The sequence below is a fragment of the Urtica dioica genome, chromosome 11, assembly GCF_054948205.1.
Source record: "Urtica dioica subsp. dioica isolate 48M chromosome 11, U.dioica_male_clone48M_v1_H2, whole genome shotgun sequence".
Lineage (NCBI taxonomy): Eukaryota > Viridiplantae > Streptophyta > Magnoliopsida > Rosales > Urticaceae > Urtica > Urtica dioica.
In genome coordinates this window covers 19,764,164-19,785,333 of record NC_142766.1, presented here as the reverse complement: position 1 = coordinate 19,785,333, position 21,170 = coordinate 19,764,164, and the positions used below count along the sequence as shown (strand labels likewise).

The 21,170-nt window shown below is 31.3% G+C and overlaps 1 protein-coding gene across 2 annotated transcripts; it reads right to left on the bottom strand.

The window, feature by feature from the left end:
- Nucleotides 1–708: 708 nt before the first annotated feature.
- Nucleotides 709–4,399, bottom strand: LOC149382107 (geranylgeranyl transferase type-2 subunit beta 1-like). Of its 2 annotated transcripts, none has more exons than XM_089602131.1 (10): nucleotides 4,189–4,399; nucleotides 3,899–4,079; nucleotides 3,684–3,834; nucleotides 2,966–3,082; nucleotides 2,673–2,739; nucleotides 2,426–2,574; nucleotides 2,213–2,346; nucleotides 1,793–1,891; nucleotides 1,625–1,700; nucleotides 709–1,088 (listed from the first exon to the last, which is right to left on the bottom strand). In XM_089602131.1, the coding sequence occupies exons 2-10, from the start codon at nucleotides 3,950–3,952 to the stop codon at nucleotides 991–993; spliced, it is 945 nt and encodes a 314-aa protein (XP_089458257.1). In that variant the 5' UTR covers nucleotides 3,953–4,079; nucleotides 4,189–4,399; the 3' UTR covers nucleotides 709–990. The 2 variants fall into 2 exon arrangements, with proteins under 2 accessions (XP_089458257.1, XP_089458258.1); XM_089602132.1 differs by having other exon boundaries at nucleotides 3,899–3,952.
- Between the last annotated feature and the right edge of the window lie 16,771 nt (nucleotides 4,400–21,170).

Below are 21,170 nucleotides of genomic sequence, written 5' to 3'. Positions count from 1 at the left end.
GAAGAACTATCATTGTGAAATCAGTCATTTCAACTATCTTGAACTACTCGATGGCTTCGTTCAAATTCCTCAATTCCGTCGCAAACTCCTTCAAGTACTGGCTCACAACTTTCGGTGGACCAACGATGCTAAGAAGGCTCGTCACATTTCCCTTAAGTAGTAGGATGGTCTACGTCAACCAAAAGCCTAAGAAGGTATCAAACTACGCCGATGTGAAGACTTATATGTGAGAGCGGTTTGCAAGAATAATTTAGTAAATTTCTAATTACGCAATTCAAAATCCCTAGTATTGCATAGAATATAGTATCCAAGATCTTAGACCAAGATAATTTTCACATACAAATACATATCAAAGAGCCTTGATCCATGACGAGGGGCAATGGAAATCGTTGATCACCAAAATTGAGTTTCTTCCGCTCGACCCTTTTAGGTTTGACAAGCTTTATGCGATGGCGGAGAATAATGTATAATGGGTAGAGGCAGCAAAAATAATTACAAAAAATAATTACCAAAATTGAGTTTCTCCAGCTTGACCCTTTTCAATTACGCACAGATAAAGAACAATAATTATTGAACTCCCAAAATTGCTGAATAGTTTTTTTTTTCTTTCTCATCGCAGCAAATCCATAGTAATGTTATTTATTGGCTGATTTGGTTCCACCTTTTTTTTAGCACAGGAAACATAAATAATAACTAGGATATCAATGCTAGACTACAAATTGGCATAAGATTAAATTACAAAATAATAGTTTGCCATTTCCACTTCAATGCAAGAAAACAATGGTATTGATATGCTATTTTTCCTATTAAAAGTTCTTATAATTAGAAAGTGATAAACACATCGAAAAGCAATACTTGCAAGTTCCTAAATGTTAAATAATCTTCACAACAATTTTTATGAATTTTTTGGAGGGTATACTATAACTTATAGTTTCTTCTAAAAGCAAAAACAAAAAAACAAAATTTACCACCGAGGCAACGCTGTCTAGATCATCGTCTTCGAAGCAAAATCTTGTTTACAACATCCACAGGCAAAGCATAAGCTGGGTCTACAGCCTTGATTCCTGGGTATTCAAGAAGGGAGAGCCCTGCGTATCAATAAGCACGATTGATATTAGGAAAAAAGCGTACTTAATCAAAAATAAAAGAGAAAAACTCTTTGATAAAGGAAAGCAGAAAGATGGGAATTAGGAAAGCTTTCAGTTTTTAGTTGGTAAATATGTTTTTTAGAAAGACTAGAATGCCATAAATCAATAGTTAAACGTCCCTTTTACTTAGAAAAACCTATAATGAATCTCTCACTTCTTCCTCTCATCTGGCAAATATAAGGATGGAATTTTTTTTTTCAACCACTAACTTTTTTTCATTTCTGAACCAATTATAAATACATATTATGTATGTGCAACTTTAGTACATATTTATATTAAATTTATATTTTCAATATTTTACAAAACAAATATCCAAATATAATGAGTTCGAACCACCATCATTTGTTTGAATATTTGCGCTATTTTTCATATTCTAAATTTGTTATGTACTATTGAATTTCAAGGTGTCTCATAATCTCAAATAATTAGCCCAAGTATAATAAAAGAACAAAGGGGTGTTCGAGAGTTAATTGTACCAGCAACGCCAAAGTAAGTATGGTAGACATCAACCGCGTCGTCTGGTCTATCCGAGATACCTCCATTTTCTGTATCCTGGGATTTCCGTGACGAAAAATACATTTTTTCAACAGTGAGACCTTTATTTCCCCAAGAATTCACGACAATGGACCTTAAGAAACCTTTACCTGGCAGTCCAAGATGAACTTGGCAAGCTTTTCCTTGTTGATCCAGTGCACTCTGTCAATAATGATCAAGCTTGATAGAACCCACCATGAATAGCACACCTGACCAAATAATTAAAATAAGGATCCATTAGGAAAATAGCCAACTTAAACGTTTAACATTGCTAAATAGCCAACGTTTGGTAAATTTTAGGTAGATAGTCACTTCCATATATTAGGCCACGTCATCTTTTATGGTTATTTATCTAAGATTTACTAAACGTTGGCTTATTAACAATGTCAAACGTTTACGTTGGCTATTCTCCTAATTTTCTGTTAAAATAATAATAATAAAGGTAACTCGGCAACAGACTCGTGGAATCAATTTAGTTATATGTGGGAGAGAGAGAAAAAAATAAATAAATAAATAAAAAATACACCCACGTCGGGAAGTTTTTCGGGGCGGCCATTGAGACCCCCGGATTTGACTTGGCGTTCGCTTAGCCACCATCCAAGAAGGTCTTTGTCGACATGATGCAGAGACCCCGTTATTGCAAGAGCACCCACACAACAGAAAACTGCGAGTTTCATTGGGGGAAAAAAATCAAATTGATCGCCGAGAATTACAACAAAAAAATAATAAATAAAGATTCATACTTTGTCCCGCGTGAGACTCTCCACCGGGCGTACACCCGAATCCACCGTCCAGATTTTTGCAGCTGACGATGTAATTGACAGCCTTCTCCACGTTGATTTTATCCAAACACTGAAGTAGCGAAAGGCAACATATCGCAACGTACGAGAATCTGAACGATAAACAGCTCTATTGAGATCAAAGAACACAAATCTAACTTCAGAATAGCAATATGGAAATGAACGGACACAAAGTGAAAAGACACACTACCTTGTATCAACTTCACCCCACTCGTCCCCCGAAAAAGACCCGTCCTCGTTTTGAAGCCCAGCAACATCTGATATTAAAGCTAAGAAAAAGGAGAGGGAAAAAAAAAACTCTACTCTAACAAGGCTTTTACTCGGGTGTCATAGATCATCCACCTTGTCAAATAAAGCAAACAATGACTTGAGTATCAGTATTTGAATCTTACAATGACCAAGCTCTTGGATACTGAACGAACAATGAAAACTTGAGTAGCTTAAGAAAATCGAATATACACCGTTGAGGTTAAGGAAGGATACAATTCGAGACCTTTTCAATGTCTAGAACATCAAGCTTGTCATAGAGAGCCAAAACCTGCACAGCGCTGAGCGTATACAATATGTGTGGGTCGTGCCCGACGTTACCGCCAAAACCACCTACTCAACACACACACACACAACAAAAGGACCAAATCCATTCAAGGAAAAACCTTACAATTGATTCTACTATAAAGAAAAAGAAAAAATAAGGGAAAAACTCGGACAAACCCAAAAACGGAAACGATTCACGAGGACCTGTATAATTGATTCTAATCGATGAAAGAGAACAGAAACAACCCATTCGGATACAAAAACCCTGCACGGGCAATCCTTAAATTTATTTATAATCGATTAGAAAATATAAAAAAAATAATAATAATTAGCAACAACAGAAACATAAGCAACTCATTCGAAAACCATTCATGGGAAATCCTTAAAATTTGATTCAAATCAATTAAAAAAATTAAGTGCAGAAACAACTCATATGAACCCGAAACATTTCATGGGCAAACCTTACTCAAAACCTGGTCCAAAACAACCCAAACAACACATACACGCACAAAAGGGATGAAAACCATTCAGGGCAGTCCTAGTACATGATTGACAAGCTAAGCAACACATAAAAAAGACCAAACCCTTTATGGGAAGTCCTTATTTAGTGATACAAAAATAATAATAATAATAATAATAAAAAATAACAGAAACAAATCATACGAACCCGATTCGTGCTGACAGGTGATGATCCACGAGACAACCTCGTCGACGTCGACAACTTGGAGCTTTCCCAAAATGTCGAGAGTGGTCAGACCCCAATACGCACCGTTCATCCTCAGATGCTCCATTGCCACGGATTCAATCGAATCCTTCCTCTATTTCTCATCACATTCTCATAATTCACACCCCAAAAAAAAAACGTATAGGAAAAGAGCGTACCTTTTCAACTGATAACACATACTTGACGTGCTTCTCAGCTGCAAGCTCTCCCATCTGCTTTTTTTCCAATTGATTCGGAGCAAATCAAATACTTCTTATAGAGAATAGTTTATTGTGAAACTTTGGGTGTGATAAGTATGTATTTGGGAAATATTAAACTCTGTTGAATTTAGCCAAATGCCTGATAAAAGCAATAGTTAAACATATTACTAGTGACAACCGATATATCCTAAACACCTCTCTCTCTCTCTCTGATTAGCAGCGTGAAGAGGGAATAAACGAAGTATTACCTTGGATGAGATGAATATGAACTCCGGCGATTTCCTTTTCCTCGCTCTCACTCTCTCTCAGAACACACCTTTGTCTCCTCGTCGGCCTCCTCTCTCTCTCTCTCTCTCTCTCCTCTCTCTCTCTCTCTCTCTCTCTCTCTCTCTCTCTCTCTCTCTCTCTCTCTAGTTATTTTTCCCTCCTAGTTTCCGCCGCAACATAACTTTTCTTGCTTTTATTTGTTGCAAATGTCTCACCTTAGAGATTTCATTAATTTTCGAGAATAAATAATTATTTTTACCTTCATTCTCAAAATTATTTATAAACTTCATTCAACCTTAATATTTTACCTTTCCATTATCTGATCATTCAAACTTGAAATTGTAAAATAACCACCGTTTGAATAATTATTATTTATTAGCCACATAACATTATTTTTGATCGGATAAAGACTGAATTACCTTTTAATTTAATTTTCGTGCAGTGCATTAATTAATAATGAAAAAACGAAAATAAAGAACAAAAATTAATTATGCGATTAATAAGACATAATTAAGGATACACGTAACTAATTACATAATTTAAAAGGGAAAATCAAAACATATAAGCCATTCAACACATTAAAATCGCAGAAAAAGTTCTTGGAGAAGATAAAAGCCACGAATAAATGATAATTAACAATAGTTATTTATTCACAATAGTTAAATATTTTTAATAAACATAAATATTTAAAATAGAGATTTTTCTATAATCAACCAAAAGTATAATTAGAATAAATTATTTGTAGAATCACGAGTGATAATTTTTTTTTTTAATTCTACCCTCACTCCCCCATTCCAACTTTTGTCTCACTCATCGCTCAAGCCCACACCATTATCGCTCAAGCTTGGTCTCTTCGCCCAAATCTCGCATCTCCATCAGGCCAAGATTATGCGTAGTGTTCATAGTTAGTTATGGATAATTGTCTAATATTGGGTTTTAAATTTTCGTGACTTTTGAAATATGTACTTTTTATAAGAATGTGGGAAAATTGTTAATAAAAATGGGTGTGTTTGAAGATTTCATGACAAACATGTCAACAAATCCTAGATTTGATGACATATACGTCATTAAATATTGGTTTGTTTGAAGATTAAAGGCTTGCATGTCATTAAATCAAGCTATGTTTGAAAATTTGTTGACATATATGTCATTAAAATATGTTTGAACAATATTTGACAAACATGTCATCAAATTTATATTATTTTTTTAATAAACGTGGACGGTACCACAGGATTTATTATTAAGTGTCTTCACATATAGCGGAGGAAATTCGTGGTTACATTTTATTAAAAGAAAGCAAAAAATAAGGAAAGTGAAATAACATGAGGTATAAATTACACAAAAAAAAAAAAAAAAAAAAAAAAATATGATATCTATACCCCTGTTGTCTTTTAAAATAACTTGAAAGGAAGAGTGTCTAAACAAAACATCGCAAGCTTGTTTCTAGAGTGACCATATTTACACAAAATGTCCGCAGCCATATTGCACTCCCGATAAACATGAGCTATCCGTGTATTTTTAGAAAATCCTTGATGAGATTTCACCTGTACGCGGCGAGCCCATGAAGTTGAATAGAACCAGAAATAACATCTACAAGCTCTTTACAATCACTTTCAATAATCGAGATTTCATTCCAGTATTGATGAAGATACTGACAGCTCCAAACAAGGCATTCCATTTCAACCTCAAAGCTAGAAAGAGCATGTATAGGACCGGAGAAACAAGTGATGCACTCACCATGTTTATTTCTTACAAGCCCTCTGATACCCCCTTTATTAAATAAGATACTGCTTTTGAGAATATGTAAGCTTCACAAGACCTTGACGTGAGCCTTGAAGGAGGCCCATGTAGTCCGAGATAGATCTCTTGATAACATTAGTAGACATATGAACATTATCGTGAATGCTTTTACATCTACTTTTCCATCTCTTGATTTTTTTTACGTTACCTTTCAACCAATTAGAGAAGATGTTAGGTTTAGTATTTTCCTTATTCGAATGTTGAAGAGAGGCCCGGAAGAAAGTCCACAAATCAGTAGAAATATCGCTTATGTTGTAATTGAACTCAGCATCATTAGCTTGAAGATTAAGAAGAGAGGTAAAATTGTTTTCAGTTTTAGTTGCAAGTGACCGTTGGATCTTAATCCAACGGTAGCGTGCGATTTAGAAAATCTTTTGATGGCCTTAAATAGAAAGCGTTGGATTGGAAAATCACTTGTAACATATCCCACTGGGTCTGAATTAGAAAGAGAAAGAGAGAATTAGGGAGAGAATCACGTTGATCTCAAAATCGTGATTTGGGGGTAATTCTAGGGTTTTTCTTCGAAAAATTCAAAACTCAATTGTAAGTTGTAATACGTTGATAGTAAAGATCAGAGGTTGGACTAGGTCGATAGTGACTGAACCAGGGTAAAGAGTCTTGTGTTTTCTTCTTCCTTTCTCAAATTCTACGTCGACGAGGACGATTGCTATTTTCTTGCATTCGAAGCATCTCTATTTTGAGAGCTCAAATCCAGAAAATTCGCAATAGTAGCTCATGAGAAGTAAGAGATGGTCGATAGTCTCTTGTTTTGAAGTAGAACAACATTGACATTTATAAGAAACAAGAGAGATACTAAGCTTATTTATTCTTTCATCAGTAGGGACCGCTCTATACCACAATTTCCACACATCAAATTTGTATTGTTTTCACATGTTTAACTGTAAATTAATTCTTATTTTTACTTTCGTTATGTACTGATTTCGGAAACATTTATATTAATTAAGCACAATGGTACATGGGTCCAACTCGGTGTGTACAACAAGGTTGCATCTATATTAATTTGGTGTCGTTTTCAATTAACTATCCTAGTCTGATGCAAAGTTGCTCGCGCAACTGCTATTTTCATCATCCACTAATACAATACGTGTTACATTTGTAATAGATGGTGCATGAAAAGTAGTTGAGATCAAGGAGAATTGCAAGATGAAATGTTATTTGTATATAAAGACTAGAGAAGTTGACTTAGCCAAGTTTAATTTGATTTTGGAAATAATTGAAAAACATTACAGGAAGCAGCATGTCCGAAAACGGAAACCATTAACGGGGACTTGTATTGATTATAATAGACGAAAGAGCATAGAAACGACCCATTAAAAAAAATTAATTGCAACTCTTAAATTTGATTCGGATCGATTGGAAAGAGAAAAATAAAAATAAAAAATATGAACAACAAGAAACATAAGCAACTCTTACGAAAACCATTCATGGACAATCCTTGAAATTTGATTTCCATCAATTAAAATAAAATAAGTGCATACACAACTCATGTGAACCCGAAACATTTAATGGGCAATCGTTACTCAAACCTTAAGTTCAAAACAACCCAAACAACACATACACACAAACAAAAGGGATAAAAAATAAAAAATAATAGCTCAAATACTATTAGCTCTAAAAATCTAGTAACGAATAGTAGCGAGATCTGGTTTCTCTCTCCTTCCCTTGCTTCTCCAAAAACGCAGAAACCTTTTCCTTTTTTTTCTTCGCCGCTCCCCTCCTGGGAGGACGCCGGCGCTTTGGTCGGCTCCGACTTGGGGGGGAGGCTGTTCTGTCTTCTCTCTTTGGCCTCGGAAAAAGCTTTTACCCATCCCGCCTCTATGGGTCTCCTTCGCAGACCCCGTGCCTCGCCGGAGTTTCCTGCAACAGCCATGCTCTTCATCTTTCCCCGCTGCAGATGGCAGTCTCTGTCTTTTGCATGGCCATGCGGTTTGATTTCCAGATCTGGAGCTTTCGGTCCCCGAATCCAGCTCCTCTTTTTGGCCTTCCTTCCGGAGATGCCGTCCAGGTCGCCGCCGGCCCCGTCGGCCCGCTGTTTCAGATCCTTCTCGGCGACGATGACCCCGTTGCGGATCTTGTAGGGTGGGATTTCGTGGGCTTTTTCTTTGGACATGTTGAAGACATTTTTAGTTTAGATTCAAGTTTTTCTTTGTATCTTTTGGGGTCCTCCGCTGCAGATGGCAGTCTCTGTCTTTTGCATGGCCATGCGGTTTGATTTCCAGATCTGGAGCTTTCGGTCCCCGAATCCAGCTCCTCTTTTTGGCCTTCCTTCCGGAGATGCCGTCCAGGTCGCCGCCGGCCCCGTCGGCCCGCTGTTTCAGATCCTTCTCGGCGAGGATGACCCCGTTGCGGATCTTGTAGGGTGGGATTTCGTGGGCTTTTTCTTTGGACATGTTGAAGACATTTTTAGTTTAGATTCAAGTTTTTCTTTGTATCTTTTGGGGTCCTTGCTCCGACTTTTTTATTTTTCTGCTTGGTTTCTTTTGGTTTCTTTTGGACTCGGATTAGCCGTAGTCTCTTATCCCGTAGTGGATTTCCTGTTAGGTTTTGATCTATGCAGGTTGAATAGCCATCTTATTTGTGGCCATCGGACCGAGGTTGGTTGGATTTCTCCATCGCCAATCTTTGGGTTTTTGAACGAGCCTCTCGTGTGCTCTATTTGTGCTTGTAATTATTCCCGTTGTCGGAAGTTTGCACATAACGTACTTTTACCGGAATTTAGTGTTAGATTCACTTGACTTAGGTCTTGGTGACTCATGTACTGAGGTGTCTTTCTCCTGTATTGATGGGTTTTTTACCCAATTTTAATGGAAAATCCGTTCTATTAAAAAAAAAAAAAAAAAGGGATAAAAAATAATAATAATAAAAAAATCCAAGACAAGCTAAATTGCATTTTAAAAGACTAAACCCTTATGGAAAGTCCTTATTTAGTGGATTTACACTTGACTGCAGCTTCACCGGAACAAGCGAACCTCTCTAATCAAGTGATCTTTGAAGCCTTCTTTGCTAAGTCCGTTGTGCTGATAATAGTGTTGCTGATTGTTAAAGCTGTTTGGCTATGAGGCAAGAGATTTTGGGAATTCTTAGTCCTGAAAATCTTCCTGATGTATTTTCTCATGTCTTGTTCACTTAGCTGGGATGAAATCCTTCTTTTTCCATGCCAAAAATATTACGTTTCAAATTATCTGTTTTTCCCTAAAACTATACATGGATACTGGATATAGAATACACGTGCTAATTAAATTCATGATATTAAAGCTGGTAATTATAAAAAATAGTTATGCTAAAATTTGTTTGTAACCCCTTTCTTACTATGTCTTTTTTGTGATTTACTGCATCACCCAGAATTATTAACAAATTTATAAGCGATTATTAATAGCATTACAATCTTGGGCTTGGCCCAGTTTGAATACCAATCAGTATGTTTTTTTTTTTTTTTTTTTTTTTGTGATCAAATACCAATCAGTATGTTGGGCTGTCCTTACTCCTTAGTTCAAAACGTTTTCACATTGTAATCTCATGCATTGTAAATTTGTAATGGAACTTTGTGTCTTTCTTTAAGAAATAAACCGAAAGGACAAAAAAGCAAACTGATATTGATTCCACATAAAGAGGAACAAACTGTGAAAGGACTGGATTTCAGTTCAAAACATTCCTTCGTCAACGGAATATGTTAAAAGCATATATTAAACTCGAAATGTGTCACTGAATTAAAAAGCTAATAAAAGTTCGATTGTTGTAACTTGTAAGTTGTAACGACTATTTACTCCAACAAAGAAGACAACTGCCTACAAGCCCAGCTTTGGGCCCACATCCCAAAGTCGCCTCTGCCGACGGAGATTCGCTTGTCTAATTTCTCAACAATAATCTAGGTAAAATTATAAATACTATAAATAGTACCATAAAAGTGAAATAAATATACTGATGATTTTCTAATATGCAATCAATATTTAATAAGGGAAAATATCTAGAGTATCACTCGTGTTTAATCGAAATGCGAGATTTATCCCCTCTATTTCTAGAAATATCAGACATATCCCTTCGGTTTAATATAAATGGCATATATCTCCCCTAAAAAAATGTTATATTACAAATATCACCATTTTCGTTTATTTTTTACAAAAAAATAATTTGAACTCCCCAAAATACCCTTAATGAAATAATTTTTTTATTTTCTATTTTATAAACAAAAAAATTAAATTAAAAAAATTTCTTTATAAAAAGTTAAGGATTTTTTTTTATAAAGAGATTTTGATTTTTTTTAATAAAATAGTAAATAGAATGTTGAGAAAAATATGGCCTTTTCCCGGATGAAATGGTTGTTGCTATCTGCTACAATAACGAATCATTGCTTTAACTAAACAAACTATTCAATTAGGAAAAAGATCTTTTAGATCTCTTTATTTATTCTACAATTACTTAATTTTAATATCGTAATATCTGTTTTTCTATTACTTATTTTAGAGATTGCCTTTAGTGGGCTTAGTATTTCCGACAATTGCTATGGCTTCTTTATCTCTTCATGTTCAAAAAAACAAGATTGAATCTATTTACTATTTTATTAAAAACAATCAAAATCTTTCTTTATAAAGAAAATCCTTAACTTTTTTAAAGAAATTTTTTAATTTAATTTTTTTTTATAGAATAGAAAATTAAAAATTATTTAATTAAGGGTATTTTGGGAAGTTCAAATTATTTTTTATTAAAAATAAACGAAAATGGTGATATTTGTAATATAACATTTTTTTAGGGGAGATATATGTCATTTATATCAAACTAAATGGATATGTCTGATATTTCTAGAAATAGATGAGATAAATCTCGCATTTCGATTAAACACGAGGGATACTCTAGATATTTTCCCATTTAATAATCCGCATGTTCCTTCAAAAAAGTAATATAGTTAAAAATACTAATATATAACGATTTAAGAATGAATAAATAAATAATATGTTTAACTAAGGCAAACGACTATCATCTATTAAAATTAGACTATAATTATTCAAATATTTAAGAAATAAATTAACAATAAGTTAACTCGTGCATACGTCTTCATAGTATGACATATATATTTTATTTTTGTTTGGATTATTTTCTTAATTTTTAGATAATTCGACTATAATTTTAATGTAAATAGTTTAAGTAATCTAGATGACCAACTCTTTCATTTTTTCAAAGCATAAATAAGTTATTATTTTGACGAAATTTTCAAATATTTTGCGGAATTGTGTAACAAAAGTCTGCATATTTTAAAACCGACACTAAATATTATTTAAAAAGATGCATTATTTTTTCTTATTAATTTAGAGCCAATAAGAATCAATCAATGGATCATCAAATATAAAACACAAAATTTGGTAACTAGTCAACTTTAACGTTTGAAATTGTAATATAACAACTCTTTCGTAAATATTTGGTAAATGACCACAAACATGACGTGTCAATTTTTGTTTGTCTTTTTATTGAAATAAATATGTGAGATATTTACGTTAATTTAAGCGTGTAAATACGTGGACGTGGCTAGTTATTTATTATTTATAAAATATTGATTATATAGCACGTAAAAATGATTATATAGCTAATGAATCAAATATAAATAATGACTGTTTGTATTTAATATTAGCCAACTTGAAAGTTTTGACTCACCTTCATTGTTGTTGTGTTCATATTTCTTACATTTTGGGCTAAATAATGGTGACTACACTCTATCATCACACCTACTTCTACATTTTATTTTATTTTTACTAAATACTTCTACACTTTTGATGGCTCAATTGTTTACCCTTTGTTTCTATTGTTTCTTCTATTCATTGCACTCAATTTTTATTTTTATTTTTTTTCTCTCTCTTTGGCTCAATTGTGTCATGACTTTTTCCACTTTCATTTGGAACATTGATTTTTTCTCCCAGGAATAAATGTTGCCGAAACTTAAAACAATTTGATGTCACCTAGTTCTCATCTCTATATACTTAGTAGTAGTACGAGTAACCAAACCCTACTTGCTTAAATGTCTCAATAAATACATAAATAAAATATTTTTTATGGCATAAATAGACAAAAGCATCAACTTTATTAATATCAACCGCAAAGGCCTTCCCTAATCGCTATATAACTCCTAATGTCAATAACTTTCCCACAAGATTTTCAAATAATCATAATGTAAGTATACTCAAAGAAGAAGAATTATTTAACACTTCTAATTGTCTAGGTAGCTATAAGCTCGTCTAACCCATTGATTAAAGAAGAATTTATTACAATTAGCTAATTTTTTAATTTCATTTAAGATTATATCTAAAGTTTTATTTTATTTAAAAAAAATAACCCACTAAACCGAAATAAATTAATTAGTTAGATTAATTTAATTAATTTCAGTTAGTGGTCTATATTCTAAAGTAAATTAAATTAATCTAATCAATTAATTAATTTACTTCAGACTGATGTGTTATTTCTTTAATAAAATGAAACATTGACTATTTTTCAAAAATAAGATAAATTATTAGGCTACTAACATAAATGTCTATTGATTAAAATTAGTGAAATTAAATCATTTTCTTTTATTTATGAGAAGAAAATTAACATAACAAGTTGGATTAATTAAAAGAAATGCTTTATATTTTTACTCTGTTTGTTTTTAATAAATATTTTATCTCTCATTATAATGTCATATAAAATGAGAAACCCTTTGAAAAATATACTGAGAAAATTGTTCTTTTTCGACATTATTAACGTTTTGGATTGGTGGGGACAACTTAAGAACTAAGCAAATGAAATTTGATATTCTTTTGAACTGGCGGGGCATCTCTGACAGAGCGAAAAATCCTAGCCGTCCACGTGGCGGAATATCCGATTCGGAGCCTAAGATTCAACCAAGTCAATTATACGGGTCGAGAGAACACAACGACATAGATTCCTGGGCTGTTTCCCTGATCTGGGTCCCGCCAAGAGAGAGAGAGAGAACAGTAACGCCTTGTGACGTGACGTCGTTTAACACAGAGATCGGCCGTCGCGATCATGCCACGTGGAGAGCCAGACAGTGTTGAGTCACCCGCGGGTCACGTCATGGACGAGTTCTAAGATACTCTATTTAAACGCGCACTGAGGCGCAGGTTAGCGACAGGCATAGGCTCGCTGACGAAAGAATTAAAGAGTAGCTCTAATCCATAGATTGCTCTCTCTCTCTCTCTTCTTTTCTTTTTGTTTTTTTTTTTTTTTAATTAAATTTTATGGAAGTGACAGTCCAGTGTTGTCAGTTAGGCTGTTGCTTTTTTGGGGTCCAATCTGTGGGTTTAGGGTCCAATTTAATTTTTCCAGCAATTTGTTGGGTCCGATTTGTAATATATAACAATTCCCTTTTTTTTTAAACGACTATAAATATCCTGCTCATTTGAATAAATAAATATCTTTTTATATCAATATTCTGCTTAATTATTTGTCGCATCCTAGCTATGTTTTAAATCAATCATGAGTTTTTTTTTTTTTTTTTTTGGCTTGATAAATCAATAATTATTTGGTATTATAATTTATATCAATTGCTCATGGGGCATCTTATAGCTTAAAACAAACAACATAGTAGCCACAAAAACATATTAGTTGATCATTATTATATATATATACATACAAATATATTTATATATTACGTATTAGAAACATTCAGAGTAGTAATACTAAATTTGTATACAGGTCTACACGCGGACATTCTAACAACTAACTGTCGCTTTAGTAAGGCGTGGATCAGAATGCACATGGACCTATATATACACACACATAATACACACATATAGATATACATATATAGAGTACTAAAAAGGGATTGGCCATAGCCTTTGACTGGTTTAGAATAAATAACCCAAAGTTAAAACGATCCTTCATGTGACGAGTTATATATAGACGACAATCCGAATTGAAGAGAAACTCTAATATTTTCAATATCTCGATTTTTTTTGTCATATTCTTTTAAAATTAAAATAAGAAGCCGGAAATACCCAGGAATTACTAAATCTTGAAGTGAGCCAAACTGGGGTATGGCAAAAGATAATATTATGCCTTTCTATAGAAGAAAAAAGATATTAAAAAAGGTCGGTTCTGATGAAGAAATAACAAAGACGGCCAAACAAATTCAATGACAGCTAACTATTACGTCCCGTGAATAAACAATTAGATTAATTGGTACATATATAGTTACACGTAGAACATTACGATATACACACCGATTCTTGGCTAACGGATTGGCAATCCATCTCTTTCCTACACTGTTGAAATGGGTTTTGGGTTGGAATAATATACAAATATATATATATATATATATATATATATGTATATGATGCTTTATTCGTTTATCAATATAAGGGAAAAAAGTAATTATACTAAAGTTAATTAAGTTACTATATTAAGCAGTTGTGTATGAACTGATGGTGTATGTTTGTATTGGGTTGATACTATGTTGTTTGTCTTCATCAATGTTGTTACTTGTTACTACCAACCCACAATCCACTTAATTTTCTAGGGATTTCAATTTTTGTCGTATTTGTATCTTTTAGGACTTTTTAAAGAGTTCTATATATTTATATTTGCTTATATAACGTACGTCATTTTGTTATCATACCAGGATGAGTATGAATTACGGATGAGATGAAAGATTATTTAGATCAAGTTGTAGTATATTATAATGCATAATTTTTAGAGAAATTGTCCAATTTGCCACCAATTTCATAATATTTTCTCACTTTTCACCAAAACACTAATTTTTTCCAAAATGCCACTGAGATGTCAACATTGTTGACATCTATGTCAACAATGTTGACATCTCATAGTGAAATGCAAAAATAGATGTCAACATTGTTGACATAGATGGTGGTATTTTTGGAAAAATTAGTGTTTTGATGGAAAGTGGGAAAATGTTATGAAATTGGTGACAAATGAGACAATTTCTCTAATTTTTAATGGAGCAATCGGTATAAATAGCCTTCAAACTATTGTAAGTTTAATTATTAGGTCTTTGAATTCTTTTTTTAATGATTTTGTCCTTTATTTCATGTTAATTATTATATGCTTCCGTTAACTCTACAATATTCCATCAGCAACCATTTTTTTTAAAAAAATCTAGCTACATGTTAGTACTAGTATTATGTTCTAGTTAATGAAAAATAAAAATAAAATAAAAAAAGAAGCTCTATTGTATCTTCAAACCAAAGCTTGATTGTTTAGATTTATTTAACTACATAGCACTGTGGTTATTAATTACTTTGTATCTAGAATGAAACAATATTTTTTTGGAGTCATATACAAAAATACGTTTAACTGGATAAATATCTCGCTGCAACAAAAATTCATATATCTGTACTTTGGAGTAAAACCCTTCAAAAAAACATCTCAACGTTTCATACATGCATAAAAAAAAAAAAAAAAAAAACCAATTTTAAGAGCATATCTTAATTAAAATAAAAAGGAACAAAAATATTCGGATTCAGTAATTAAAATATATTATTATTTAGGTTTGAAGAAAGGTTTTACCCTGTTTTTTTTTATCTCAGAACGGAAGTCTAGTACAAGCTTTGTTAAATGGCTATTGGTGGAACACTGGAAATGAACAGAAGAATATAATAATTAGGATGAAATAGTTATCAAGCATGTCATGGTTAAACTCACAAAGTTTACTATATATATATGGTAATTTCTCTTTTTATTGTAATGACTTTGCGTATCTAATAAAAGAAATTTCAGAATTTTGTTTTGTTCAAAGAAAATAATAATATATCAATGATCTAAATAATAACTTTGAAACTTTCGGCAGTAATCTGGTTCAATTGCATAGCTGTTTTACTAAAATACAAGTATTTTTGTTGCGGACTAGACATTTGTTTAATTGAGCTCTTTGAAATTATTCATGTTGTAAAGTCAATATAATATATGATTAATGTTATTTTCTTTTTCTTGGATCAATATAATACATAATAACTGTTAATAAAAGCGAGTAAGTACACATGCATGCAAAAGCAAATTAGTCATATGTACGTGCCAATTTGACTACATGTATTATATAATAAATATGCAAGAAAGTTTCAATTCAATACGCAGATTTATATATGTAGTCAGAAACAAACATAACTTTCTGTCAGATCTTAACACAAAATTAGAAAATTAATACAAAAAAACATGTTTTTGTAAAAACTCAATTATATCTCCGTAAACATGCAAAATGTGTAGTGTACCCACTTTTTGCCAACCTTGATTAGCAAGCTAAGCTCCTATGCATACAGGCTTTAAAGACTTAACAGTTCAATAAACACCTACAACCTTCATTTACACCTATAGATAGCTAGAACTAGATTCCAAAATTACAACAACTTTTAGAAGATTAGCTGGCTAATTCAACTTTCTAAATGGTGATCAGATCGTGTAATTAAACCGAAGTGCATTCATAATTAAATCTAATTGGGAAAGATTCTATCATTTTATTTTTGCAGTTGATATTAATCAATTATATACTTTTATAAAATTTTATTAAGCATTTTAATCCAATATTATTTTTTGAATTTTTGGCTTTTATTAGTATATTTGAATTTTTTTTTCCATGTAGAAGTCATTTTCATCGATTTATGCTAAATCCTAAAATTTTGGAAGTCACATAAATGCTTTATTTTAAATTTTATTTGTTTATTTTTAATTAGGATACATCTATAAAATTTTCTAGCTACTTTTGACATACGATTATTTTGTAATATATAACAAATGTTGACTATTTTGAAAAACGCATTTTAATTTGCCTAGTTAGCTAGATTGCATAGTTTTATATATATATATATATATATATATATATATATATATATATATATATATATATATATATATATAACTATACATTTATGTTTGTAAGTTGGACATGGCAAGTATATATTTTAAAATAAGTTTTTTGAGGCAAATAATCTCATATCGTTTATTAATTTAGTGTTTTTTCCCCTAAACTAATAATTTTGTAATATTTAATATTTTTTTTACCAAAAATCAAATAGAATAACTTCACATTCATACAACTTAAAACTAAAATAATTATTAGTGTACATTGGGCAATGTAACGATCGACTATGTCAAGAAACCTTAACACTCTTATTTTTCAATCAAAGCAACTCTCCGTCAATGTTTTCTATGGAATATTTGTATGTTGAATTGAGCATTTGTTATACATTTTCTATTGTGAAATTAGTAACTACATTTGACTCTCAAGTTGTAATATAGTTTTTCTCCATAAATTGGTTAAATCAGGTGTCAAGTGGTTCTCTATTTCGGAGCTCCCGTAAAGTCCAAGAGTGTTATAAAATGTTATTGATGAAAAAAAAAGTGAATTAAATATAACAACTAATTCAATTAGAATCATGAATCTATCAAATAATTATAATTCTCGAGTTATAGTTTTCTCGAAACCTCTTATTATTTACTTTATATGATAAATTTTTATCCTGATTGTAATTCGAAATCACAATCTCAAATTTATGAGAGCGAAAGTTGTGAACATTTGAGCAACAACAACTTTACTTATTTATCTTGTTCATCTATATATATCGTTTATTTGAACAATATTTATTTTATTTAGTATCTATCGTGTCCAAATTTCAATATTCTCACAATATCCCAATCATATTATAAAATTTGTTTTTTATTTCTTCGTCTTTTTATCAATTCCATTCTAAGCGGAATACGTCCTAAAACAAAACGGAACATTCCCTTTTATTTGAAAGCCATAGGTTTAGTTAACATTATACATATTACATAGGTGATGTCGTAATAATCCATATCATATATATATATATATATATATATATATATATACATATATATATAAATACATATATATATATATATATATATATATATAGGCGCTGATGATACAGGTAGTAGCGTAGGACTGGTCTATGGAGTATTATTGGTTGACAGCAGTGACATTCTCATTATAGACCTTGAGAGACCACCACTTATAATGGACAATGAAAAGAAAAACAAATAAAAGTGCTATGCTAGTCCCTAGTCCCTACTCCATAACCTACAAAATCATCACATGCCCTTGTATGATTGGTTGAATGACTTCTTCTAATTGTGTTTTCTTTTCTAACCTTTTTCTTCTATAAAATTCTTTGGAAAATCATTCATACTTTCCTTGAAAGAAAAAAACATGTTCCCTTCTTTTAGTTATTTATTAATATTTGTGATTATTAATTATCCGATGTACTACTCTGCTCTGCACTACGTTACATAAGGTAATAGTTGATTTTTTTTAGGTAAATTGAGATGATTTATTAATTTATTATGTAGTATAAAAATAGTGCAATAAAAGAAAAAAGATAATAAGAATAACATAATAATGAAATACATGTAAGCTCCATCATTTTTTATGTAAAACAAATTCTTAACGAAAACATGTAGACAGGAGTCAAAATCCTTTAACGAAAACATATAGACAAAAGTCAAAATAGTTTAAATTCGACAAGTTCAAATAAAAATTATAAACTCCTTAAAAAAATGAAAAGTGAATCACAACCACAATCATATTTACAATTAACATTGTGAGTTTACTAATCTATCTGATACAAAATTTATAGAATGGGACTAAACTCACTTCGATCAAATATCCAACTATATAAACCAAATCTATATTATGATTACTAGAACATAGAGCAACACGGAGCTTTATAATATTTCACGTATTAAAAACCACAAAGGATAAGGTTATTTATTTGTTGTCATCTTATAATTTTGTGTATATACCACATTATTATCGCTGAATAGTCCATAAAAAATAATAATTTTGAAAACAAGCTATGATTCATCTAAATTAGTGAAATAGTCCAAATATGTTAATACTATTTTTTAATTATTTTTTGTACTATGTAATTAAATATTTTAAAAGTGATAAATTACTTTGATAAATCGTCAAATTTTTTTTTATGATAACGTAATTTTAGCTATTATACTAAAAGTCTTAAACTTTTACTACTTTATATTCAATTAATTTCGAATAACTATTTTATATCATAATAAAACCTATTATATTATTTTGGCTATCTCTAAAACTTTGGCTATTTCTGTTATATATTTTCATAAATTAATCAATCTTATAAAATCAGAAAATATTTTCTACTATATAGAAAGAATGGTATAAACATTAAACACTCAACCGTTTTCTAATAATAATGGTATACTTATTTAATAACGAGTCAATCTAAAATATTTAAAAAATCCTATTCCAATTTTGATATCAAGCATTGTATCTTATAATAAATTTTTTAATTCATGATCAATTTCAACCGATCGATATAACAATAATAGTCCAAAACATAGGCCAATCACTATTTTATTAACATAAATCATGTTTATTTAAAGCAAAAAAAAAAAAAAAGAAGTAGGTGGGTAAGAAAACATATATTCAGGGACGAATATAAAAAAATTATATAAAGGTTTTCTTATCCGTCCTTGATGACAGATAACTTGTTGTAATTAGTTATCTAAAGATCAATGATAATTAGTATATTGATAATTCTATTTTACAAGAGATGTCGGTTCATTTAATGAATATCAACAAATAACAAAAAAATTGCGAAATATTGATATTGACAATTCAATAAACACACACGAAAACAAAAATTGTATTACACATCGTGGAATTACATATGAATTCTTAAAAAAAATAAAATAAATCAACGAAAATATTTTTTGTTTCATATCTATGGTCTCTTTAATTAATTACAAAATAAAAAATAATTATTAGATACAATACTAGCTAAAAGTTTATTATTATGTCATTATCCCATAATTGAAAAATATAATGAAAAAATGACCAAAAGTCATAGATCTTTCCAATAACAAATAACAACCAAGTATCCATCAAACATCGAAATCAAAGTCTTAGATCTTTTTTCCCTCGAGGATGTAATCTTATCGCTCACATGCTTGTTAAAACAGCCCATCTTTTTTTATGAAGTTGTGGTATGGAAGGACTATTTCCCACCGGACATTGTTGATCTTATTCAGGCAAATTTGCCCTTAATCCATTAGTCCCTGAGACTACTTTCCTTAAAAAAAAAAAGTGTACCAATCTTCTCACTCGTGAAAAATCTTACTCTTTCAATCTTCCATCTTAGCCGATATTTTTTTAGATCGGCGAAGTGATCGTACTTTCTTCTACGAAGAAGAAAAAAAGGATACCTACATACACAATCTCATTGTGGCCAATCAATAATGTAAGCTGAGATTATCTCTCCACAATTTCACGAGACTACCACTATTGATTTAGCTACACTAATCAATTGATCCAAGTATTTTTTTGATCGAAATCAATTGACCCAAGTATTTTTTTTATCGAAATCAATTGATCCAAGTATGTATAATAACTTCAAAAAATTTCTCCAAGCTTTGGGCGTTCGAGAGACGTGTGTAACTAAACTCGCTCGTGGAAATTAGTTGTACTTGAAAAATATTTTTTTTTTCTTAAACGCATCACATATCCATATTCAGATGCAACATTACAGCCTCTTAAGATTTTATGGTAATTTGGTTACAAATTTGGTGTCAACAGATGTAATAAAATAATCAAGCACCAAATTTACCCTAAAGTAGAGAAGGTCCATTTTGTGACTGTAAAAAGTCAGTGCATTTATTTAACAATACTCTCTTAATGAGTTAAAAAAAAAAAAAAAAAAAATGAGACGACTTGTTGTTCACTGATAGTCCCACAGTTGTCCTCCTCGTCCGACCCGACCATAAAATCGCCGACCCCACTAACTTTCCCTCCAAACCCACGCGCCAATTTCTTCGCGTAAACGTCACGCACCAAATAATAGCGCTGATTACGATAGACCACGGTGCGTGAAACTCAGGCTTAAACGACAAGGCAAATAGTTCGATTAAGTTTCCTTTTTATTTATTTATTTAGAAAGATTAATTTTCCATTTTTAACCAAAGGTCCAAGTTAAAAAGTCTTTCTCTTGTCTACTTATGACTGCTCTGATTTCATAGTCAGTCCAAAAGGGTACTAAAACATTTTTAATTTGCTGTTCATTTTCTTTTTTTTTACTGAATAGTCCAAAAAGTACTTTGTCTCTATATTTGATTGCGTGTATATATCGCGATTGTTTGCTGATTTGATCTTCTCGCGACA

Bases quoted from the DNA above. Each gene is read 5' to 3' on its own strand.
- LOC149382107 (XM_089602131.1), bottom strand. From the start codon at position 3,952: ATGGGAGAGCTTGCAGCTGAGAAGCACGTCAAGTATGTGTTATCAGTT. The intron at 3,835-3,898 runs GTACGCTCTTTT...GATGAGAAATAG, and splicing joins ATGTGTTATCAGTTGAAAAG to AGGAAGGATTCGATTGAATC. The intron at 1,892-2,212 runs GTGGGTGTATTT...TTATTTGGTCAG, and splicing joins GCCCCGAAAAACTTCCCGAC to GTGTGCTATTCATGGTGGGT.